This window comes from Ambystoma mexicanum, chromosome 14 (genome assembly GCF_040938575.1).
Source record: "Ambystoma mexicanum isolate Mex_15411 chromosome 14, UKY_AmexF1_1, whole genome shotgun sequence".
Lineage (NCBI taxonomy): Eukaryota > Metazoa > Chordata > Amphibia > Caudata > Ambystomatidae > Ambystoma > Ambystoma mexicanum.
This window is the reverse complement of record NC_090940.1, coordinates 211,810,183-211,836,040: the sequence shown is the minus strand read 5'-3', so window position 1 is coordinate 211,836,040 and position 25,858 is coordinate 211,810,183. Positions and strand designations below refer to the sequence as shown.

The 25,858-nt window shown below is 43.1% G+C and overlaps 1 protein-coding gene across 6 annotated transcripts in view; it reads left to right on the top strand.

Annotated features, from left to right (window-relative positions):
• LOC138527632 (uncharacterized) overlaps positions 1 to 25,858 on the top strand; it is a 370,769-nt gene that overhangs the window by 220,682 nt on the left and 124,229 nt on the right. For 5 of the 6 annotated variants that reach the window (XM_069638969.1, XM_069638966.1, XM_069638965.1 and 2 more), the window contains one exon: positions 20,601 to 20,714. The exons of the other annotated variant lie outside the window; for it this stretch is intronic. In XM_069638969.1, coding sequence (XP_069495070.1) covers positions 20,601 to 20,714 — 114 coding nt within the window. The remainder of the gene's footprint in view (positions 1 to 20,600; positions 20,715 to 25,858) is intronic. 6 annotated transcript variants of the gene reach the window in all.

Below are 25,858 nucleotides of genomic sequence, written 5' to 3'. Positions count from 1 at the left end.
TCTTTCTTACGCAAGTTACTTTACAGCTGGTAACAGTTACCAGCAAGGTTTTCTGAGTGAACCTGAGCGCTGAGCTTCACTGCCGGCTCCAGATACACTGTGGTTGGGGCCTGCTTCTCCTTCCTGACTTCTTCCATGTCTACTATGGCTTTGGGCACGCTTGGGACCCACACCCTCCAGCAGCACAGGTGTCTCAGGACCGGCCTCGACAATGGGGAGTCTCCTTAATGCCTCTGTCCCTCGGTCTGCCTTCTGCTATGGGCCTTGGGCTTCAGCATGGTCACATATCTGCAATTACAGCTACTAGGTGTACATGGGAAAACCCCCACTCTCTGCATGTCTTTCTCAGTGCAGCCATGGTGATGCAGGGTTTGAGACCACAGGACCCTCTCAGAACTTGCACGCAATATCTGCTGGGTCCATGCTCCGGCGTCCTTTCTGTGATCACACTTCCTCGTGAATTGCCAGCCTTGTGCTCTTCTACTACGGCTACTACTGCCAGCCTTCCCGCTCCAGCTCCTTCTTTCTTACATTTCCTGCTGCAGCATTTTATGCCTCATAGGTGGGGCAACTGGTTTCAGGTGTTAGCCATTAATGTCAATTGCCTGACTCTTGCATAGGCTGTAAGGTCTAATTGCCTGACTTCTACAGCTATCTGCTTCTTCAGACGTCTTCTTCATCTCAGTGCCTATAGGAATCTGGGACATGTAGTCTAATTGATCAAAGTCAGGTTTTTCCACTTTTTTAATTTGGCAAAAAGCCATCAAAAGGGAGGGATTATGGGGAAAGTTAAAAAGGGGTTCCTCACAGTCTTCCTGATCCGGTTCCCCCCCATGTGATCCTCTCACAGTACACCACCGCCGGGGTCGGGATCAGAAGAAGCCTGCCTTTCCCTGGCCATATGATGAGGGTCTCGGACCAGGATTCTTGGGGGAATCCCATCAGATTCTTCACACCACACACCTCTTCTACTCTTGCTATCACTCACTTCAACTTAACTCCTCTGTCCCTCAGATGTTTTCCTCTTCCTAATTCTCACCTCCACCCTTTGATGTAACCACTCCTCCCACTTCCCCTCACTACTCCTCGTGTCCACTATTGCTTTTCTTCACAATACTACTCCCTTACGCCTACCTCTATACTCCTCCTCCTACTACTCTACTTCCCTTGCTACTACACTGCTCGCCTGATACTACCACACTCCTCCTCATACTACTTCACTCCTCCTCCCACTATGACACTCCTATCAACCACCCACTCTCTCCAACTCACCCTTCTTCTATACACACAGCCACGTCACAGACACTCCTTACATTAAATAAGCTATGTTCACTCAATTCACAGTCACACTCATTCACACAACAATTCCCTTAAGCTTACAAAACCAATACCTCACCTTCCACACACAAAGTCTCCAGAATCTATTTCTCCCCCATTCCTTTTAACTTCCTGCTCCTGCCTTTTAAGTTCCCTTCTGTCGTTGGTCTTCATTTGCTAGCCAATCTGACCATACCGTCACCACACAAAACATGTATGTACCAACAGCTGTTAGAAAAAGCGGCCTATGCCCTGCCACCTTCTTTGCATGGACCTGACGGGCTATCAGAATGGTGGCCTGGAAGTGTGAGTACATGAGTATTTGACAAAGTGCTCCATGATCTCGGAGGGCGTTCTTTGAGCCCTTTCAATTGTCCCAGGTGAGCTAAACTATTTGTTTTAAAGTCCAGGTTATTGCAGCGGCTGCTCGGCATCCCTGTGTGACTTCCCTGCACAGCGTGTGTGTGCAGCAGCATACCGCTCAGTCACTCTCTCTCCGCTGTTGATTGCTCATCATGGGGCTCTGATCAATCTAGGCATAATAAGAACAAACTGGCACATATCTGGAGATTGAGGCATAGTATGAGACAAAGGTGTACAGCACCACATCACATTGGCAGAAGGGATAAAGGTAGGAATTGGAGCCCCGTTAAGTGTTTGTCCCCTCAGTAGATTGGCTACCGGCTTCCTCCTCCCCCTTTTAGCAAAGTCAAGGAACTGGCCATGTCAAACAACACAAAAAACGGATGTGATTAGAAAGATTGTACTGAATGAAAAGGTAGGGGTCAAGTTAAAATAATTTGGTCTAGGTGCCTAGAATGCTCGCTTGTTATTAAAAATAAATAGTTATAAAGCCCTAAAGCTTTTTTTACAGCCTTAAAGAAAAAGAAGACACTGTGTCCAATAAAGAGACTGCAGTAGATCAAGATCCTGGATGTGAAACTTGTATTAAATAAATCCCTTCCCGGGGTACCCTGAAAACAAAGTCACAGCTGACGATAAACCATCTTAGAAATGTCAATGGTCTATCTGGATAAAAAAAAGGGACCGGTAGGTGCCGGAATTACAAGCAGGGTCATAGGACTAGTAGATAAGGAATATTAAGAGAACAGAAACAGAAAATAAAAACAAACCTACCCAACAGCCCATTTCTGAAAGTATTCCACTGTCTATCAGTCTCAGATTCCTTCTGGGAGTTACAGAATACTTTAACAAACCATTGAAAAACAAAAGGAAAAATACAAGAATAACAAACCTTATGGGGTGCATTTGGAAAGTGCATTGTGTACAAGGGAAGTAAGGTGGAATAGAAGTTCCAGTATTTAACACTGCCAAAATAGGGCACACAAATACTACAGGTAATATTAAACACAATCATGAAGCAATGTTTAATTTACTGATAAAAGTGGACAACGAAGTGGCTCATAAGCATCCAACTGTGTCAAATATAAACACAACAGTGAATGGACAAAATCAATAGACCCTGGAACATTTCAGTTTTTACATTTGAGCAAATTCAGAAACAGAATAAGTTAATGGAATGGAATGTTCTAGCTATTCAGAACCAAGTTGACTCACAAAAGATAATAGTGCAACAACATAGTAAAGACATTCCTGATTTACAAGACCCCTATGAAGCAATAGAAAATGGTACCCAAAGCTCAAATATTAGTATAAAAGGAATACAGGAGAGTAGTTAAAGAGCTAAGTGACATATGAATTAATACATGTAGAAACTTATTTTAGAAACACTATTAACCCAAAAAAGTACTGAAGATGATGCATCTCTGATTCAGACAGCTCACAAACAGCCAATATGGAAATCCCAATCAAAGATTGACCAAGGAGTTTACTTGTTATTTGTTTGCCTTTATTCAGCCATTGAGTCAATCCTGGGCAATGCTAAAACAAAGTAATGGATCATTAATTGAGTACAAAGGGTATTGTTAAGACCAGATATAAATCCCACAAAAGATTAAATGAGGCAGGAACGAAACCTTTAGGAGTGCAGGTGTTCTTACAATACCTAGCTTATCTAAAGATAACAATCATTTCTGAGATTAGGGATGCATAGTCCATCTCCCGGAAAAAATAAAATAAAACTATTCGCACTCCGAACAAACTCTGTGGTGCGAACATCAATCACCCCCGCTTAGAGGGCGTACAGGGCCAGTAATGGCCATGAGCCCTCACCAAGGCCCAAGCAAATTAGGCTTGGGTCGGCTGGGCCTATTCCCCCCCTAAGCGGGGGGGATTGCTATGTGAACACGTAAATTACTTTCTAACACGAAAAAGAGCTTCAGAATTCCACAAAAGGTTACCATTGATTTAATCCACTTTTCTGATCATTCGAGTATCTCCCTTGGGATAAAAAGAAGTACTATCAAAGAGAACCAATAGAGGTGGACACATGATACAAACACTCCTAGAAAACGCACTGTTACTGGAACAATTGAACAACAAATTATTGAAATGATGGCTATTAACAAAGCAGGTACTCAGTTTGGGCGCATTAACGACTGTCTCAAAGCTCCTATCAGAGGAGAAATTGAAAGTTTCTCAATTTAGCAGACAGGGAAAAAGTAAGGACAATTCCTGTAATAATTTAATAGATTTGAAAATTAACACATACAGTTATTAGTGGGGAATACATTCTAACAAATGTAAGTACATATTGAATGTAAGGTGAGAACAATTTAAACAGATCAATGCTGAAAATGAGTTTTAGGATAATATAAAATGGCAGAAGGATAGATAAGCATTTAGTAATAAAGTAGGACAAGTATTTGTCTGTTCAAAGTTGTCAGCAGTAGATAAAGACAATAATTGAAAAACTGTGGAAATCAATAGGAGAAAAACTGACTAAAGGGCATTTCAAGTTTTTAAAACTTTAGCAAAATATCTGTAAGAAGACAGAGATAGCTTTAACTAATGTAGTAGTAGGTTCATACTTGGTCAGTTTACTTCTGAAGCAATTAAAAACAGAAACAATATTAAATCTCAAGAGCCACATTACTTATACTGAAGCAACTCATGCAATCTTAAATCTTGAAAATATAAAGGTTATTGGTCCAGATGGGTTGGGAATAGGCATTTCAATACAATATGAGCAAATCTGTATTGCTACTTCTGGTGAACGTTTTTCAGTTGTATGTAAAACATCTGGAAAAACCCTAAATCCTTGGAAGAAGTAACAATATATACATTTGTAAAAATCGTCAGAAGAGAAAGCTTGGAGGCGTGGTGTGATGAATCCAATTGAGTCATCACAGATTTCTCAGTGATAACATCCTCCCATGTGACCAGAAGACGGCAGCCGCTACCTGATCCTGACCCTCGGGGTGGCTATACGAAGGAGGGCCATCTGGGAAGAGACAGCCGACCCTCGGGGTGGCTATACGAAGGAGGGCCATATGGGAAGAGACAGCCATCAGGGAGATGTTATGGCTTCATTGGATGAGGTGCGGTATCCTTCATTTTCCCATGAGGAAGACCACCTGTTGCCCAATACCCCAATGGCCTATTGCCATGTATCTGTTTCCCCCATAGGGAAAATAATATAAACACTTTTTAATTCTAGTTTTCCTTCATGTAGAATTGGTCCTCCATATGAAATCATCAAGAAGGACTCTCCAACTATTGTGCACCGAAAACCACCAATGGACTTCAACTCCCACAACCACATAAGTACTAAGGCGAGGAGGATGAAGGAGTTGATGCAGAGCAACCTCAAGTCTAATCAACGTGCTCGTTTTTGGATGGAAACACCTGTGTGCAGGACCTTTAAAAATGGTCACCAAACTGTGAGAAAGTGGTCTGGAGGAGACGTTGCATTGCTGTTGAAGGCGGACAGAAGCTGGTGGCACAAGCCGGTATGCAGAAGGTGGAGGCACAGACTGGTGTGCAGAAGCTGGAGGCGAGAGCCGGTGTGGCGGCGCAGAGAAGCTTGCCAGCCAAGAAGGAAACTAACATGGTGCGAACAAGAGGATTCCTGGGCATCCAGCAGCCAGAAGAAGCTGCATTGTCCTTGCTGTGAGCCAAGAGTAAACCAGCGAGCAGCAGCGGATCCGCGAGAGAGCCTGGATAGACGTCAGAGCCACCCAGAGTAGGAAGGAAGAGGTGAAGGTGCGCCGCGTATGTGCGAGCAAGCCCATAAAGAGAATCAGTAAGTCTGCCAGAGCACAGTGGGGCCTCTGGGGCATTTTGGTTACCACGTCAAAGGGAATTTGAACATTTTGAAGTCACAGAAAGCGAATTAATAAGAAGATTGCTCCTGAACTAAAAGGGCTGGTTGCCAATTTGAACCCCAATAAGAAGTGAATGTAAATGTGGGGGAAAGCATATGAGAACTGTGAAAGCAAGTAGATACACCAAGCCAAGAAAGATATATGCTACTTGAAAGTAAAACGGAACTAAAATATACAAGAAGTCCGGGGAAGTATACACCAGGTAGTTAAAGTAGAAGAAGAGGCAATTGGAAGTTTATGAGAGTCCTGGCAGGGGAGTATACCAGGTAAATTGCAAAACCTACAAGGAGTGACAACCAGAAACAGTGTTTGTTAAACAAAGCAGGAACTTTTTTTTTTTTTAAACTTGTATTTATTAGTTTTACATAAATAAAACAAGAGAAATAACATTGAATCTTGTAACATTCCCCTCACCCTCCCTCCTCCCTCCACTCGGATCGAATAGAATCATATTGTCCCGGGTTCCTATTATGCGTTGAAAATGTCTGAAACTTTGATATAATGGGGGCACCATTGTTCCATAAAGTCTGACTGAAGGTATTGCAAAGTCCCTTCCCATTCTTTTACGAATTTGTTTCCAGTTCCTTGAATTTTGTGGGTGATTTTCTCCATTGTTATATGGGTCCATACTTTCTGTAGCCAAGTATAGGTCAGTGGGGTATTCTTGTTCTTCCAATTTTGTGCTATGGTGGTCCATGCCGCTATGAGTAGTCCCATAAAGCTTCTCCATTGCGATTTACTGTACTGCCTTGCTGTATCATCTCTAAGTCCGCAAAGCCACACCTCCTCCCCGATCAACCCCACATCCGGGAATATTTTGCCCATTTCACTTTTAACTTCTTCCCAAAAGGGTTGAATGCCTTTACAGTCCCACCATATGTGTCTCCATGTTCCCACTTCATCACATCCTCTCCAGCAGTGGTTTGGCGTGTTTGGGTACATCAAATGGAGCCTCTATGGAGTATAATGCCACTGTGTCATAATTTTGACCCACATCTCCCTAGTTTGTGCCGAGCGGGTCATCCTGGGGATCTGCTTCCATAGGTCTTCCCACTGTCTATCCGTTGGTTCCTCCCCCAACGTTCTGCCCCACTTTACTCTGTATGACCATTCAATGTCTTCCCCTTGTGTGTTTATGTATTTGTACAGAGTTGAAACCCACTTTTTTTCCCCCGTGTTGGAGATGATGTATGTCTTGAACCCTGTAAGGTCCCTGGTTGCTGCCTCAGTGATTGTCGGGGAGTTTAGCCAATGTTTTAGCTGTTTGTATCTGTATCTATCACTTTTGGAGATATGCTTGCCTACAAAGCAGGATTCTAGTGATATTATTTCCTTGTCTGCGAACATCTCGCCTATTTTAGTAATGCCCGCCTTCTCCCAGCTGTCGTACGCCCCTTGTTCCATCCCCGGTGGAAATTGTGGATTTCTGCAGATGGTTTTAAAGGGTCCCATTGCCGTGGTCATTATACCTTTTTGTGTTTGGCAATCTCATGCTTCCATCGTGGTCTTCATTATTACGCTTATCCCTAAGTTTTCATGTCTGTGCTGCCTCTGTTTCCAGAGAAGTTCTACCAGTGGGGTCCTCGCTACTGCTCTGTCTTGTTTGGCCCATATTTGCTGCGGATTCTCCCCCACCCACTCCCTCAGGACTTTAAGCTGTGCTGCCTGATAGAATTTTTTAAAATGGGGGAGCGCCATCCCCCCTTCTCTGGTTGGGGCTGTGAGGACCATCCTCACTATTCTAGGGTTTTTTCCCTTCCATACAAAGGACGATACCAATTTTGTTAAGGTTTTGAAGAACGTGTCTGGGACACCCACCGGGAGAGCCTGAAAATAATATAGTACCCCTGGGAGGATGGTCATCTTGACTGATTGAATTCTACCCCACCAGGATATCTGTAGTGGGTTCCATCTGCCTATTTCCCTACGGATGTTTGCAATTAGCGGCGGGTAGTTTTCCCCATAGAATAGTTCAATTTTTGGAGGTACAATTATTCCCAGATATTTTATACCTTTCTCTACGATCTTAAGGTCCAGTAGTTTTGCTTCCCTTTCTATGTTTGCTCTGTCCCCTGCCAGAATTAGGATCTCTGATTTTTTTCTATTAATCTTTAGGCCTGAGATGGCCCCATAGTTTTCTAATTCTCTCACCGCCGTTGACAGTGTAGATTCGGGGTCTTCTAGGGTTATTAACATATCATCCGCATACGCAATCACTTTATGTTGCTGACCTCCCATTCCTATCCCTTTAATGTGTAATGATTCCCGTATTTTTATTAGGAGGGGTTCTAAGAACAGAGCGTACAGCAAAGGTGAAAGGGGGCATCCCTGTTTCGTTCCTCTCTAAATCATTACCTTATCCGTCACCTCGCCATTAATGACTATTCTACTGGATGGGGAATTATAGTTCGCTCTAATGCTCGCAATATACTGTTCCCCAAACCCCATGCACTCCAGAACTTTAAATAATATTGACCACTCCACCCGATCAAAAGCCTTCTCGGCGTCTATCGACAGTAGTATCGCTGGGGTGTGGGTTATACCTATTTTTTCCACTAGATGGGCGAGCCTCCTTGTGTTGTCGTGGGTTTGCCTGCCGGGAATAAAGCCTGATTGATCTTCACTAATCAGTTTAGGGAGAAGCGGGGACAGCCTTGTTGCCAGAATCTTCGTGTATATTTTCGCATCTAGATTTATTAGGGAGATTGGTCTATATGATGCGGGGTTTATTGGATCTTTACCCGGTTTGTGAAACACCAGCACCTTCGCTTCATTCATTGTGGGGGTCACGTTACCGCTATCCTTAAATGAGTTCAAGAGCCTTGTTAGGATCGGGGTCAATATGTCTGCATATTTTTTATAAAATGGGGCCGTGAACCCATCTGGGCCTGGAGCTTTGTTACTTGGGAGTCCTTTAATGGCTTTACTGATTTCCTCTTCACTGATAGGGGTCTCTAGTGACTGTTTGTCCTCTTCTGATATTTTCGGTATCTTTAGAGCCTCTAAGTATGAAACTTGGGCGTTTGTATTGGGGCGTTCTGTGGAGTAGAGAGTTTGATAGTATTGCCTCAGTGCTTCCCCCATGTCGTGTGTGCGTGTTTGGATGTCACCCTTCGCATCGCATATGGCCTTAAACGTTGTTTCTTTCTGTTTTGCCCTAAGTTGTCTCGCCAGGGGTCTGTCTGCTTTGTTCACTCTTATATAATATCTCTCTTTCAGATATAGTAGGTTCCTTTCTGCGCCCTTTGTGCGTAGCATCTCTAGTTGGCCCTGTGTGTTTCAGTGATTTTTTTGAATATCTTAGTGGGGTGTGTCAGCATTTTCTCTTGGATATCTTCAATTGTTTTTTCCAGTTCTTCTTCCCACAAAAACCTTTGTTTATCTCTCGTGATTTTCAACGCTATCATCTTTCCCCTTAGAACTGCTTTAAACGCATCCCAGACTGCGCTCATTGCGACCTCCCCGGTGTCATTTTGTATGAAGTATTCCTCTATCATTTCCCTTATGGATTCCCCTGTAACTGGGTCCTGGATCAACTCCTGCGGTAGCTTCCACCTCCAGAGCCCATTCTTCCTCCCTGTATGAGTCACGTCTAACCATAGTGGGGCATGGTCCGAGAGGGCTATTGCGCCCTTATCTAGCCCTTGAATCTTTCCCAGTAGTTCCACCGACACCCAGAGATAGTCTATCCTAGACATAGAATTGTGAACATGTGAGAAATATGTGTACCCCCTCTGCTCACCCTTCAGTTCCCTCCAAACATCATTCAGGGCCATATGGTCCATTTGTTGTCTCAGACGCTTTGATGGCGCCACCTGGCCATGTGTGTTCCCCGTACTCCTATCTAGATGTGGGTTCCACGCCATATTAAGATCCCCCCCCCATAATCACTTCCCCTTTAGCATAGTCTTCCAACTTCGATAAAACGTCTCTGAGAAAGCCATCCTGTCCCTGATTGGGCACATATATTGAGGCGAGTGTTATGCGATATCCCTCAATTTCCACATTGGCGAAGGCATATCTCCCTTCTGGAACTTGTTTTTAAAGAAGGAACTTTAGTTGAAGAAGAATCTACAAGGCTGAGCAGTTGTTTTTCTAACAGGATTTTTGTGGGCTACGAAAAGACACTGAGAGCTGTTAGAGCCAAAGACATTTGTGAAACCAGTAAAGAATCCAGGGAAGGGAATCATCCTCTGGAACTAAGATCTTTTACATTTTTGGAGAACATTTACGTTGGAGTTATTTTACTTTTACTTAAGAACTCATTTATTTCCCGAATACCAGGTCATAGACATTTCCCTTGTCACTTTATTATTTTGTTTGCAGTTTGAGTGTCAAGATAGAACATTTGAACACAAAGAAGGCTTTTGATTCATCACATCCTGCCAAGACAGATCCCTCATTTTTGATTATTAGGTAGGGAAGCTCCTCTTTAGAATAGGGTCAGAGAGGGACGTTGAATAAAAGTCTATAACCAAAAACATGACAACTTTGTGTCCGGCTTTGTGGGCAAGTGGTGATCATGGCGACCGCTCTCCTGTAAGAGTCTCACAGATGCACTCTTGACACAGCATGGATACAGAATTAAACTGGCAGCAGTTTTCCCAGCAGATACCCTGCTACCCCGCTGGTACCTGGTGAACCCAATGGCTCCGCCATCTCGCACTAGGGTGGCAGAGCAGCTCCTTGGCCTGGGGTGCAGCGGCACAACAGGCGAGGGCCTAATGGGCGACTAGTATGTGGTGCGCCAAGCAGATTCATAAGCTACCTGTCTGTGATCCTCTTTTGGATAAACAGCCACCAAACTCACCGTCCACATTTGGCTGCAATATCTAGCAAATGAAATTCTCTCCAGTATGGTGGAGTTTGTTTAAAAGAACATGACAGCGGCAAGCAAGTCTCAGGGTTGAAGAGTCAATTTGGTGATCTGGAAAATTTGACCTGCAAACAATCTTCTGATCAGTTGAAATTGCCCACAAGGGTATAGTCTTTGAAAGCCGCCAACAAACAGCTGCTCACACAACAGGAAGACATGGAAAATCAGGACAGACGAAATAACATTTGTTTCAGAAGAATACCACATGGAATCCAAGATTCAGAGCTCATTGACTTTGTTGAGGGCTTCTATCAAAACATCCTCTCGCTTCCAGGTGAGGAACAGATAGTCCATAATCACACCCATACACTGTTATCAGCTTTTCAAAAATCCAATAGTTTGAATCTGGATGTCCTCATAAGAATGCACTATTACAAAGTCATGAAGGAGATCTTGAAAATTATGAGGTCCAAGCGTGAGCTGTGCTACAATTATGTTAAGATACAATTATTCCAAGATCTGGCCCCATCCACAATGGTGAAACATTGCATGTTCAGAAACATGGTCTCCCAGCTGGAAGACAAACACATCAAACATTGGTGGGGCTCCCTATGTTCACTTCAATTCACATTCAACGACGAGCCCAGGAACCTTTCCTCCAATAGCCATATATTACTCCTTGAGGCTTCTTATGCAAACCCTTTCGTATATCCCAAAAGAAGATTACGCACAGGTGGTGGGAGCACTCACAAATGCCCACCTAGACTATTGAAATAGGCAATTGGTGGGCATTCCAAAAAAACAACTCAGTAGACTACAAAGAGCACAAAATGCAGCAGTAAGGCTGATCCATCTATGGGTTAAAAAAAAGCTGACATGTCACTCCCTTTCACCAGCTTCTCTATTGGCTATCAGTTGAAGACCGGATAAAATTTAAAATAGCTTGCCTGGTATTAAATGTTTAAATAACTTGGCACCGGATTACCTGAAGGACAAACTCAGGTATTATCAATCACCCAGATGTCTACGAGCAAATGACCAAGCACTGTTAATCATCCCGTCATCCACATTTGTGTCTAGAGGCGATAGAAGATTTTGGTGTATGGTCCAAGACTTTGGAATAGTTTACCTTTGGAAATCCGGACCCTGGACACTTTGCTTAGGTTTCGCAAAGCACTCAAAACGTTCCTGTTTAAATAATATGTCACTCATAGGGATCGGTTAGATTGCTATTTTTGTCCTGGATACAACTATGAATTCTAATTTTCTTCAATAGCTCGACTATAAACATCATTTGTACCATTATATGGTTTGGTCTGTTTTGAGCGTGCTATAAATATATCAAAATCCACTAGAGAAGCAGAACCTTTATTGTCCCTGGGCACGCCAGTTGCCTCCAAAGCAGACTATGTAAGCTCTGAACTTACCTCATGCCATCGCAGGCCCGAAAATCTGGTCATGGTCCAAGGCATCCAGGAAATCTCATGAGGGTAAAGGCACTCGTCCCACTCCATTGGATTCCCACCCGACGTGAAATGGAAATGCCTGTATCCCACTGCCAATATGAGGCACTCTTGATTGTTGCTAGTCAAATTCGGAAGTCCACATTGTTCATTTGCTGGTATTCACATCTTCAAACAATGCTTACTCAGCTTCAGTTTTCAAACCAATTAATACCATGTTAAATGTCTCTCTGATTTACTATTCAACCAATTTATGTTCATGGTTCATCATCACATGTTACACAGAGGTTTTCTTGTACTTGGGCTAGTTTTATCCCTCACATCCCTGGGTTATGGAATGGCTTTACTAGGCACACCTCACACGTCCATGTATCTCTCATCCACCCATACCCTCCTTAGATGACCATAAGGCAGTGTCCTCCTATTGGCACATTAAACATGCATGGGCTAAATGCCTGGGGAAAAGGAAGGGAATTCTCCTACTCCTGTGCTATTAAGCGCAAGGTCTTGTTTTCATTCAAGAAACACATAGTCAGACTAACACCACCTCAGACACCCTTGCTTTCCAAGGCAATACTTTGCATCCCAAAGCTCCAAAAAGAGGGGGATGCAACCTTCATAGTCAAAGACCTACCATTCTTGATGCATGCAATCTGGAGGGGCCCCTAAAGTCTAATTAACTTTATTCAAGAGGCTTTTATGTGGCCATGTGGTGTTGCTTGACTCAATATATGCGACAGATGAGGCTGAGGATGCTTTTTAAGCAAGCTTTGCACCATCCACATTTGCTGAAGGCCTCATCATGGTAGGCAGGGATTTCAATGCTACATCTAATCCCATGGAGGACAACATTCTACCACCTACCCTGTTGGATCTCCGGAATGCCCTAGCCGAATATGACTGTTCCTCAAATTAAATATAGTGGACACCTGGAGGGCTGCTACACACCACGGAGAAAGATTACATATTTTTCTCCCAAATGTACAGCGGCTACCATCACCTTGACCTGCTACTCATGTCCCCAACTCAGATCAGCTTCCAGTCACAGCATGCTTTTAAATCAATGGATAACACCTGCTCTCAAGCTTCTGTGGCACCTGAAAGAAGAACTATTGCAGGACCCCCTTCATTGCACAGAGCTTGCTGCCCTCATCAGTCATTTTTGTCTAACTAATACGGCAACAAGAATTTCCTGGAGCACTGAGTGGGACAATCTCAAGCTGTTCTCACAGGTACATTTATATCAAAGACGTCAGCTTTCGTCAAATCTAAACGAGCTATCAGGCATCAGAGTGAAGGTAAAGTCAAGAATCTTGAGACAATTCCCAATTCAACCAATTCACTGAAAGGTCTGAGAAACATACCAGTGGCACGAGCAATGTTTCAGCCACACCCAGCCGATGGAACCACGCGTACGTAATCTTGCTGACCAAACAAAAATACTACTTCCCGGGTAACAAAGCTAACAGGCTACTGGCATTAAATTTGAAGCACCTTAAAACTAGACACAGAATCCCCAGGGTCCACGACACAATCAATGCACTGCAATATGGGGAAGAGAAGAAATGCAATATCGTTTTCTAATACGTTTCTGTCTCATGGCAAGGGCTCCACTGGAGAAGGAGCCTCAGAAAAATGATATTAACATAGCCCACCTCTCCCTAATATCGGATATAGACAGAGCGTTATTGGATCAATCTATATCCAAAGAGGAGATGGATGCAGAAATAACCTTGCTGCCTTTCATCAAGGCCCCGACCCAGATGTCTTTACTACTTGCTTTCACAAGCATTTTAAGCCAGTTGATTGCCCAATGACTAACTTGTTTAACTCCTTTCTGTCCTATAATGTAGTGACTCAGACAGTGGTGGAATCGCTCAATGTCTTACTTCTCAGGCCTGAGAAACCAGAGGTGGATTGTGATTCCTACTGGCCCATCATCGACCCCTAAACATGGATCTAAAATATATGAGAAAATATTGGGCAATAGACTCAAGAAATCCCTCCCCTCTATCATAAACCCGTACCAATCCGGCTTTAAAACGGACGGGATCAACTCAGGATAATATTAGAAGGGCAATCCGATTAATTGATATAGGTACACGGAACAACCAAAAGTTTTCCCTCCTGGTGCGAGGCACTAATAAGGCGTTTCACAGAATGGACTGGGGCCTTTGGGTTTGGCCTCAACTTCAGAGCCTAGGTATTAGCCACCATGTTGTCACCTCTCACACGAATAAGAACATGCAGCCATGTTTCTCAGCCTATATATTTGACCAAGGGCAGACGACAGTGCTTCCCCTTGTCTGCCCTTTTATTTGCGCAATGGAGCCCCTCGCCAGTAACATCAGATCGAATGTAATCATCTGTTGTACCTCGGGGGGAATCTTCCTCCCACAAAATGTAGGGGAAGATGTCCTCTTATTTCTCGAGCACACTGAGAATTCCTTTCCCCCAGTGCTACAGGAACTTGATGAATTCAGAATGACACAATAAACTATACAAAATCCAAAAGCCTTAACATATGAGAACCTGGTGAAATTATTTGCTGGTTGGAATATAATTCCTACTAAAATAGTCAAATGCATTGCTTGAGTAACTGGGCATTACCCTCACTCCCAGCAGGAAAGACCTATTTAAATCTGACATACCACCTCTCTTAAGGGAACTCAATTCATACCTCAACAAATGGCTACCCCTGGATACATCCTGGATAGGCAGGATTCACTCCAATTCATCTGCATTTGAAAATCCTGGGAAAGGGTCTGTCAACATGTAATAGAGTGATATGGACACTCCTTCTCGCCCCAACTTGCTGTGATATGAGGCATATTTTTGTTTTGCAGCATACCACAGGGAGTCTGGAGAGAAGGAGTGTTCATATCACTCTATTACTTGTTAATAGACCTGTTCCTATGATTTTCGGTGCAGATTGAGGACTAAGCATCTGAATTATTTGGCAGGTATTTAGCTGGAGATAGTCCCCGAAGAAGTACTGTGTATAGTCCAAAATGCATTGAACCGTTGTTTTCGATATTGTCTCCATATTAAAATGTGTTTTATTTTTCATTCATAACTAATGTGAATGATATCTGGATGTGCAGAAACAATTGATTATTGTGCAACAACTAAGGTTGCAAGGAAACACATAGTACTAGGGGAAGGTTCCCCTGGTCACTGACTCACTTGTAAAGGCAAAGCAAAAAGTACTTTATTTAGATAAAGTGTATTCATAAAACCCATAGCAATCACAAACAATAAACACATGTAAATCATATGTCAGAACCAAATAAATCCAAATGTACTCCCATATCAGCAAATCCATATTTCAAATTGACTACCATAGCCAGCATATCAATAAATCCTTTAACTCAGGTTAAAATGGATTCTATCAAACTTTAAAGTGAAGAAGGTACAATAAAGTAATGCATAATTATGTGGGAAATACCACGATACAAACGTAAATTCATATGAAAAAGAAAAAAAAAGGTAATGAAGCATATTCATATAGACTTAATAAAATGTAGAAGGAAAAGGGGCCAATGTTTGGGCACTAATATGTAAATAATACTAAAATAGCTGAATAAATATCAGTTCATATAAAAATAGATTATAAAGTTTGACTATCAATACTTTAAAGTGGCTACCGTGCAATAATTAATTTCCATAATATAAGAAAAATCAGAATAACATAGAGAATAACATAACACTTGCAATAAACACTAGTTGGGAAATAGAATAATACATGGAACATGTCCAGATAAACATCTAAAAAATGTAATTAACATTTAAAATAAAGAAAAACCCACGTTAGGACACTACTATGTCACTTAGTTTCGATACCTCAACAACATTTGGAATACAAATAATGATGGTAAGATATTAATCATCCCCAGGACCTCATTATTAAACCCCTTCAACTTGCTTGGCCATTTCCCCTAAGGTGCTTTCTTCTTATTTGCCAAGCTTTGCATATGTAAATAGATAAAGCCCATGCTTTTAAAGCATCCTCCACATTCAATGAAGAATTACGTGCTGGACGGTATTGAATACATCTATTTTCCTTAAAAACAGGCACCAATAAACTTGTTCTCAGGGATGCATATGCAGGGCAGAAGAAGTGTGGCATGTCCTCCACCTCCTTGTGGCACATTGGGCATCTTGCCTCCATATCATGCCATGATCTTTTAGCTAAAATGCCAATTTAAAGTAAACAGTAAAAAACACCTTTGAGCGTTTGAATTAGTCCAGACAAGATAATCCTTTATGGCGTTAGGAACTAAAATGATAAAACCCCTATTTGCAGGTTTCATAATTGTCATTGTCTCCCTTGATTTCCTCACCATGGATTTCAGTCTCTCTTTAGAGACATGACTCTCAGTGGAGTTTAGAATAGTCGGGGCATCAAAGTGCGGGATATCATTCTTGTCATCTAGTCTTTGTTTTATATGTTTGAACCATTTAATATTCTTTGCCTCATTCTTGCCGAGTAAATACTTAAAAATGTGGTGAGTTAGTTAAGCATTAGTATTAAACCAGATCCTAATCCATAGTAGGATGGGTTCCATGGTTAGCTCGTCCAGGATAAAACTAAGGCCTACCTCGTTATGTACCGCGTAATTCGAGGCAGAACTAGAGAAGTCCAACATATTTTTTGAGAAAATGATTTTCAACTACCTGCACTTCTGAATTATGTGAAAACCCCCAAACTGCCGCCCCATATTTTACTGCTGTAAGAGTGCGAGCGGTGTACATTGACTTTATGATCTTACGAGATTTTTATTTGTGTTGTTTAATGAAACGGGAAATGCCCGCAATAGATTGTCTCATCCGCAACGCTTGTTTTGACAAATGAGGATCCGCTGTAAAGGTTTATGAAAATCTGATCCCCAAATAGTCAAAATATTTTACTATAGGAATTAGATTCGAATTGAATCACAAGGGGTGAAAGTTGGACTTCCGATTTCATTGGCGGCAGATCATGACTGCTGATTTATTTGAATTGACCTGCAGGACTAGTCCATACATCAACAGCGCATACTTGTTGATCAGAATCTTCAGAGCCCTAGGGATACTGTGGGATGGTGTCAACAGCAGGAGTCGGACACAAGTGTGGCATTTTAAAACAAGGTGTTTTATTAAGGTGTTCCAAAAACCTATCTGCCCCTAACTTTTAGGGGTAACCCTACCTAACTCATAAATAACTGGGTAGTTGTCATCAGGAAATGTCAAAATCAAAAGTCAGTCCTCTGTTCAAAACTCCTAGTCTGACCCTACCACTAGAATACCAAATAATAAATAATGACTATCGGGAGGATGACTCCCTCCTGACAAAAGCAATCACAATTTGGCCCAATGGACCAGTAACCACTCCAGTTCTCAAAAGACCCAGGAGAATGGTTCTTCCCCTGGTCATGCAGTTTCCACTTGAAACCACACAGTTCCTCAAACCAAAGTTGCCAGAGGACCCAGGGGAATGCCTCCCTTCTCCTGGTCATACACTTGAAATAACACAATTCCTCACAACAAAGTTGCCAGAAACAACTGTTCTTTCCACTTGTATCTTAAAGTCTGATTTAGTAATCAGGAGAATGCCTCTCTTCTCCTGATCAAGTTGTCTTATTTGGTATGCCAATGCTCTCAAGGAGCGTCTCCCACTCTTGCCACGTCTCCTGCAGGGTTAACTGGGTTTCCCTCTTGCCTTTCCTCATCCTTTTAGGAGGTTTCACAGTTTTGTTTCTACACCGTGTATCAGTACATGTTTTACTACCATGAGCTTTATGTATGCAACTGGGACGAGGGAGCTCCTTCCCGATGAACAGTTCCCACTTCCTTTCACTAGGAACTTTAGAAGTACCACTGGAATTAGGATACTTTCTCCTGATGTGCAATTCACAGTTCTTTGCACCAGTAGCATTAGGGTTGCTACTGGGATGAGGGAGCCCTCTTCCGATGCACAATTCACAGTTCTCTCCACCAGTAGTGTTAGGGTTTCCACTGGGATGAGGAAGCTTTCTCTCGATGTACAATTCTTTACTGGACCCACTCCAGGGGTCTACAGTGTTTCCTGTTACCTGTTTCCTCAACGGGACACGCCGCTGGTTCTTCCAGGGGCAGTGGACCTCTGCATTTGCGATCGGTATGCTTTCCAACGTCTACGCATCCCGCGGCATCTCTGTGGGCCCCACTTCAAGTCGGCAGTTTTGCGACCAGCCAGTCCACCTCCTCAAGGTCACATGACCGCTCTCCTTCAAGCATCCTCTTTGTCATGAGCCCGCACTCGTCGGGGCAAACCAGACTCCCTCACGGAGTCCTCCGGGTTGCCACTGTGCTTCTGGAGCATCCTGTCCTTTTGCACAGTTTGAATCTCCCGGGCTCTCCAGGTTACACACCTGCGGCTTCTCTCCTCTTCTTGCAGTCTTTTGTCTCTCTTTATACATTCTAGCTCCTTCCTCCCGAACAGACTGTCAAAGTTTTAGACTGTCAAAGTTTGTTCTCGGTGTCAATTAAATGTTAGGCAAGTCTTTGCTTTTTGTCAATGGAGTGATCTTCATGCTTCCTGTGGGCCTCCTCTTCTCAGTTCTTTGGTCAGAGGTTGGAGTGATCTATACATCTCCTTGGGGCAGCCTCTTCGCAGTACTTTGATTAAATGTTTGAGAGTGACCCTGTCTGTTCGTCACCTTTGTTGGATTACACTTTACTGGAAGAACATTACAATACATGATATTAGTACTATAGGGAACCAGAGTGTGCAATGACCGCCCTTGCCAGACAGTACACAGGCCTCATTATTGTGGTGTAAAATCCTAAGTACATATAGTATATTTTCTGGACATCCATAGACCCTATGCACGTGCCATAACTTCTTTCTTGTCGAAAGAGGTGCTCAGGTCCATACATGCTAGGTACTGGGCTCATTTTTTATGAACAGGGAATGGGCAATTCACATACACAAGTTTAACCCTTGTTCCATGGTTCCTAATGAGGGGCGGAAGCCCAATAAAATTGGAGCGAGGGTATCATTGGAGGGAACACAATCCTCAAGGGCATTTAATAGACCATTTCTAAATAATTTAAAAGTCGTATTGAGGAGAGAAATGGGCCTATAGGCTGTTCCAAATACACATATAGAATGATATAAAAAACATTGGTGACATACCACTGTAAATACTTGGGGTGTGCCCCTTCCATAGTACATTGCTTATTCTATAAATGGACCACACACACAGCAGCTTTATGACTATTAGCACAACCTCCATCACATTAACCTCGGCAGAGCCGCTCAGAGCACATAGGGTGACCTGCTACATCTTTAGACCTATCTTTAGACCTAATAATACAATTGATATTCCTGGATTGATGGGTGTAATTAATCCACATCTGTCTGCAGATTTGAAGATTATCATCCTATTACAGATTTCCTATCTATTCAAGGTTTTGTCAATCTGTCTATCACAGTCGGAGAATGGTCCTAGTCTCCAGTATTCACATGTAACTCACCATATATTTGATTGGTTCGCCTGGTTCTGCGGCTGCTGACCATCTCTAATGTGGCTCATGGACGTGCAGCAGATCAAGAGGCACGCCTCGGTAGCTTGCCATTGCACTCAGAAGGCATAAAATACATCAGTCAGCAAGGCTCGCCAGCCCAGTACACGTGACACTCAGGACTCCGGCAAGTGAGAACAGGAGAGCAGAAGCAATCACAATGCTAATGGCGCTTGCCAGTGCTGATCACGGGGCATACTACTACAGGTCACCAGCCAACGTGGACAGAGAATGAATTAGAGGAGAGAGTAGAATGCTAAGAGTGCACTGCACCCAAGGAACAGTGCCCAGAGGGCGTGGGCAAAAGAGCTATATCGGTGTGTGAGACACCATGGACCAGTAGTTAATGCATCTTTTACTGCCCCCCAAAGTTGAAAGACTGAAAGTCCTGGGGTTAACGCCGCTGCTACAGATGCATATATTCTGTGTATGGTTCTTCAACCAAATGAGAAAACATTGGCTGGATATCTCACCACTGGTTCCATGTGATGTTACCGAACACATTGTTAAAGAATCAACCTTTTACAGAAAAAAACAAATGTTGATTTTATTTTTAATGGGGTCCCCCCATTTCCCCAGTTTCCCTCCATTTCTAAGCCCACCCCGAACCCCCCCACCCTTTTAACCCCTTACTCGGGGGACGCCCCATATCCCCTGTTTCCCGCCTTTTCTAAGCCCATCCCGGATCCCCCACCCTGTATATATATATATATATATTGGGGTATTTTTTCGGTAAAAGTTGATTCGTTATCTTTCATTTCGCTAACATCACTGGATACCCTCACCAGTGCCGGATAATTATTTCCCAGTGTTTAAAGATTGGTGCAACATGTTGGAAAGTTACGAAAAGACCCTGCAAGCCTTGGATCTAAAAAAAAGTCTATTGAGTTTGGCTTGTGCATTATTTGCAGCCGCCCAGCCCATCTTCTGAGAAATGAGTGAAGCCTTGGCCAAGGTGGCACCAAATCACCGAGATTAGTTAGGGACGTCTGTAGCATCATCCTCATGTTATACACAGCCATGGATGTGTCTGCATCACACTTTGGCAATACACGATAACATTTCATGTTTCTAGAGTAAAAGTGAAGAATGTTATTTTATCAACAAGGTAATAAATTATAGTATACATGCAATATGTGTTATAAAAAGTGTGTTAAAAAAAAAGGATAAGTAGTATCCCTTCTCTATAATTCTGTTCCAAATCTGCAGGATTCACAAACCAATGAAAAGAAAGGCAGCATCAAGCCAATGACTAGAGGCTGCCTGTGCCCAATTGATGAGGAAGACATTGATCCAGGTTTCAGAGCATTCTGGAAAACCAAGGTATGGTTCAGATATTGGGTCTTACTTGAAGGTTTGGAAATAGTGAATCATTGGTTGTCCACAACTTTGCAAGACCTGTTCCAGAAATGTAATTGACTTCGGTCACACCACAGCTTTCCCACTGTTTGACCAAGACAATAGGGATTGAGGCAGTGCCATACTCTTACATACAGTAGTATCTCAACTACAGCTTTGACAATGTTCTCATTCTTATGGCCATCTCTGGTTATTCACTCATTTAGATATTGTGTCCCTCATCAGGGTGGTGTAATTCCCGTTATTACATGTAGTAATTTTTTAGAAATCCGCCTAATGATGAGATGACTGTGAGGTTGGCAGTAACCAATGCAGATTTTCTGAAACTCTGTATGCAGTAGTTTGGGTAATCCTCCTGCATTAACTTTCCATTTAAAAAACATCGATTTTCCTCTCATTTGAAGGAGCAAAATGGATTGTATACAGTATAAATATTCAGACTGCTACTTTATACAAAAAAATTGTCAGTGCACAAAAGGTTTATTCCTACACCTTTACGCAGTGCATAGCAAAGGTAGTGAGAAGCAGGAGTTATTTCCTGTACTGAAGAGAATTGTCTGCAAGCTGGATTTTTAAAAAACGAAAAGGTGGAGGTAAAAATGTTAAGAAACCTCCCCAGAGGATTTTTACAGTTTATTTTTCTTGCAGAGCCTTCCTTCAATGGAGAAATAAATTCCTGCATAGGCACATCCAAATAATGTGAGAAAAAAGCCACCTCTTACGTTTCCCTTCTAACCGCCGTTGCCATGAAAGTTTGGCACAAGTTCGGCCAGCAAATCAAAAGTTATGAGGTGCAGAGTAAAAAGTTGAATTAGTGCCTTTTGTATTGTTTTCTCATGGGGAAAAATGAACAATTTTTGCTCATGTGGAAAGCACGAAATGCTGAACAGATTCATTTTTGGTTGGTAGGGAAAGCGCAGGAATAGGTATTATTTTTATTTAGTGGAAGTCTGTACAATATTTTCTTTTAAATACAAATTTTTGTATTTCAAAATGGAGAGTGAACCTGCAGGTTGCTTGGGCACTTGAAGTATATATCACGCCAGCCCTTGCGCTTCTCAGGAGATTGACTAATAATATTCTGACTGTGATTAATTCATTCTGTCATGATATTTTAGGATTTTACAGTATACAATATTTTGTATTATATTATTGCTGGTTGTGTGTTTTCATATGTACTTTGATGGATTGATATTTCAAGTTTTTTAAAATTATAATACTTCTCAAAGCGTTATGCCTCCCTGCCACAGGCATCCCTGATCCCCATGTGAACAAGCACCAAATTTTGACCCCTACTGTCTAAGTTCGAACTTTAACTAAATGCGAAAAAACCTAAAGGTCAAACCTTATCTATCTAATCTCTCTCAGAGACTTCTTAGACTGACCCTACAGTAACCAGTGGTTAATTGACTTTAAAAAAGGGAAATTGTGTTGTGCCTTTCAGTCACTCTGCCTGATTCAGTCTTCTTCCTATCACTCCCACATATGCCTTTCCCTATTACTTTTTGATGCTTCCCTCTTACTTCTCTCCTCCTTCCAATTTCACCCACCTCCTCTACCCCATGCATCTTCCTATGCTATCCCTCCAATGTCTCTCACTCTTTCTGTGCTTTGCCTCCACTCTACTCCCTCCACTCCTCCTCCGCCCTCCACACTACTACTTCCTCCTCCACACAACTACTCGATCCTCCACACTGCCACTCCCTTCTCCACACTACTACCCCTTCATCCACACTAGTACATACTACTACTCCTCCACACGCCATTCTCGACTTCTCTTTCACTCCCTACACTCCCTATCCTAATCACTGTCAACACTCTTTCCTGTACACTCGTAATGGTGCACCACATACACTCACTAACCAATTACTCACCTGCTCCAAAACGGGCCTCCACAATCAACTTCACTGTCCTGCCTCTTGCTGGTCTCTTGGTCTGCCACCTCCTTATCTTCTGACCTCAACTGAACAACCTGCAACTTCCTGCTTCCTGGAGTTTCTTCTTATTCGCTTGTTGGCCTGATGTCCTTGGCCAATCTGGGCCCGTCTTCCCTGCCCAGGAGGTTTCATATGCAAGAAAGCTTTCATTTAGTATCTGAAGCTCTGCCCTATTTCTCTGCGTGGCACTGCCGCAGAACAACAATTGTGGTTCATGTGGTACAATATCCCAGTTCGTGCTGAGGGGGGTCTGGCCTGGCACCCCTAAGGTAAAACCAGTCTCTATTTGATGGGGTTTTCCTGTGTTTTCCTAGTTGTCCAATGGGCCACCAGTCCATTGCTGTGTGGTCTGTGTTTGGCTGGTGCGCGGTGTTGGCAGCAGCCACGTAGGCGTTCTATGTTTTGTTGCTTCATTTCAGCTGGCGCTGTCTGTACTCTGCTCGCGTATGGTTGCGGACAGGTAAGTAGGACTTCTGTTGCTCGTCCCGCTATCACTCTCTCTCCGGTGCGGTCTTTGGATGGACTTACATAGGCTGCTGAGGGTTTTCTATTTTCCTCTTCTCCCTTTTCAGTTGTTTGTTTGAAATGTAAAGAACAAACTCGGCCAGAAGTTGAGTCCAAAGGCATGGTGTGATGTAGATTGGTAGTGCACATATTTAGACAGGCACTTAGTGAAGGTACAGGAAATGGGGCCCTCCCAACTGCCCCGTCCCCTCACTGAGGTAGGACTGGCTCTGGTTTGCTCCCCTGTAGGCCTTTCTCCCCAGACTGAAAGGGGTTGCCATCCCCTCTTGACAAGGTTAGGGTGCTCACCTTGTCACAGCCCTGACCCATTTATTTAATTTAGAAAGCAATCCGTACATAAAGAAATGGGAAAAACAAGGTGCGGATTGGCACCCAAATTACATTAAAGTGTTGCCCGGGTGTGTGCTATGTCTGTGCATATTTTGTATGTATACTTAGAAGTCTGTCTTTAGTTGTTGAAAGATTCTGTTTTGCATGTAGGTGCCACTCGAGTGGCATAATCGGATTTGGGATTGGTTGGAATTGGTTGGGATTTGTTAGACAATTTCTATTGCTTTTCTACCAATGCACGTTAGACCCGAAGAATCCTTGAAAGCATTGACGTCACCACCCATTGTTTCGTGATTGGTTGAACGCTTGGAATTGTGCTACTGGCGATTCTCCGGATGCAACACCGGCAGAAAATGAACCATTTATTTGTTTGCAACAGCATTATTTTGGGTGCCAATTCGGGTGCCTAATGGGCGAATAAGAGAAGTCCAGACCGAGCAACAAGAAAAGACTATTTTATTTGGTTTTGCAAGGCAAGGCTCTCTTGCCAGTCTTAGGACATGCTGCACATCCAGCATCTTATTCGATTCTTTAGCACATCTCTCTGCCAGCCGCACCTTAACGCATGGGTGAATTGGGTGATGGTACTGTGGTGGGCCATTTCCAGCTGAAAGCCCATACCTGAGGTCGGTGTGTCTTTTAGCCTGCGTTTGCTATGAAAAGGAAGAAAAGAGGTTAGCCTTTTTGTGGATAGCTAAATTCTCTTAGCTCACACGTAACAACAATCTTGAACATTGTGCCAAACAATTGCTGTAGGTCGCTGACTTTATCACACTGGGCCTCATTCCGAGTCTGGCGGTAACCCTGCCGGTGCTACCGGTGGGTTGCCGCCAGACTCGGAATGAATTACTGGCGCCTACCTTCCCGGTAACACTAAGGGATTACAACCCCGGCGGTCCGGGTAGTCGGGCGCCAGCAAATTGTAAGTCCCCATTCCCATATGGCAATAGGGACCACGGAAGCATCAGCACCGTGAACGGTGCCGGTGCTTCCGTGATGGCTTGCCTACCATGGCCGCTGTGCCTGGCAGGTTCAGCCCTGTCGGGTACAGCGGCTCCGGCAGGCAAACCCGTAGTGTGCCGGTCCGGAAACAACGCTGCTGGTAAGCTTACCAGCACCCTTGATTCCGGACCGGCACACTTGTAATGAAACCAAGTGCTGTTAGTGTGCCTTTAAGAATCTATGGTGCTGTATACAGAGAAGATTGCTCTTGCACATATCACTTAGTATCCTGAGACATGCAGTCTTCAATTCTGGATGTGGAAAGCAAAGCTACAATCATACTCTTTTGGGTTCTCATTTCTATAAGGATGAAGATTCTATATTACTTTATTCTGTGAACTGCTCACTTTACAAGTAATTGCGATAAGGCAGTGCTGTAGTTCTCGAAAGTCAAACCTTAAATGATTGCACCAACTAGAGCTCAAAAGGTATGTGGTCCAATTGTGGAGTGGGTTAAGATCCCAGCTTCATAGCTTCACAAATGTTGGTGGTCCTGGGCATATATTTTAATCACATTGTCTCGGCTGCAAACATTGGGAGTCACTAGAAGGAACTCAGTTGGCGGTGTTTCAAAAAGGTCAGCCTTACAGTATGACAGATTGCAAGTTGATGGGGACAACACAGTGTTCCCTTGTTCTCCTCCACTGGTGGCCCTCAAGGTGTTTCCTTTAGAATTGCATTATTGTGTTATGTTAGTGAGTCTTGAAATGCGCATTCTAAATTATTTTGGCGCTTCAGTATCTGCAATGGGTGAGAGAGGCAAATAACGAGGTAGAGTGAGCAGGATACGTCTCCTTTGTTGCAATGTTGATATGTGCATATCAAAAAAGTTAAAGCTCTATGTAGTAGTTAGGCTAGGTCATTCAATGTCAGCTATGTTAATATCTAGGGTAGGCCTGGGAGGAAAGCTCAGGGGCAACGCGCTTGTCTTGGAAGCAGGGCAACACAGGTTTGAATCCCAGTCCCATGCTTCCAGACTGGTCCCCAGTATTAAGCCTGTTATAAAAGATTAATTAATAATTAATTATGTTATGCTAGGACACAAATTCAATGCCCACAATAAGTAGTCAATTGCCCCCGCCTGCCCACTGACACATGAAAGACACTCCAACTATATCAGCACTCAGGCTTACATGGGGTTATTATATAGTACAGCTGGACATGTTCTAGGAACTACCAATTGACAAAGCCAACCGCACAGCACATGATAAGCCCAGCATGATCATGCTGGCAGGTACCAATGCAAAGGTGCATTTTGTCTATAAATTCTGTAATGGTTGGCCAATGTCACAGGCTGAATGTGCTTTGAAATGC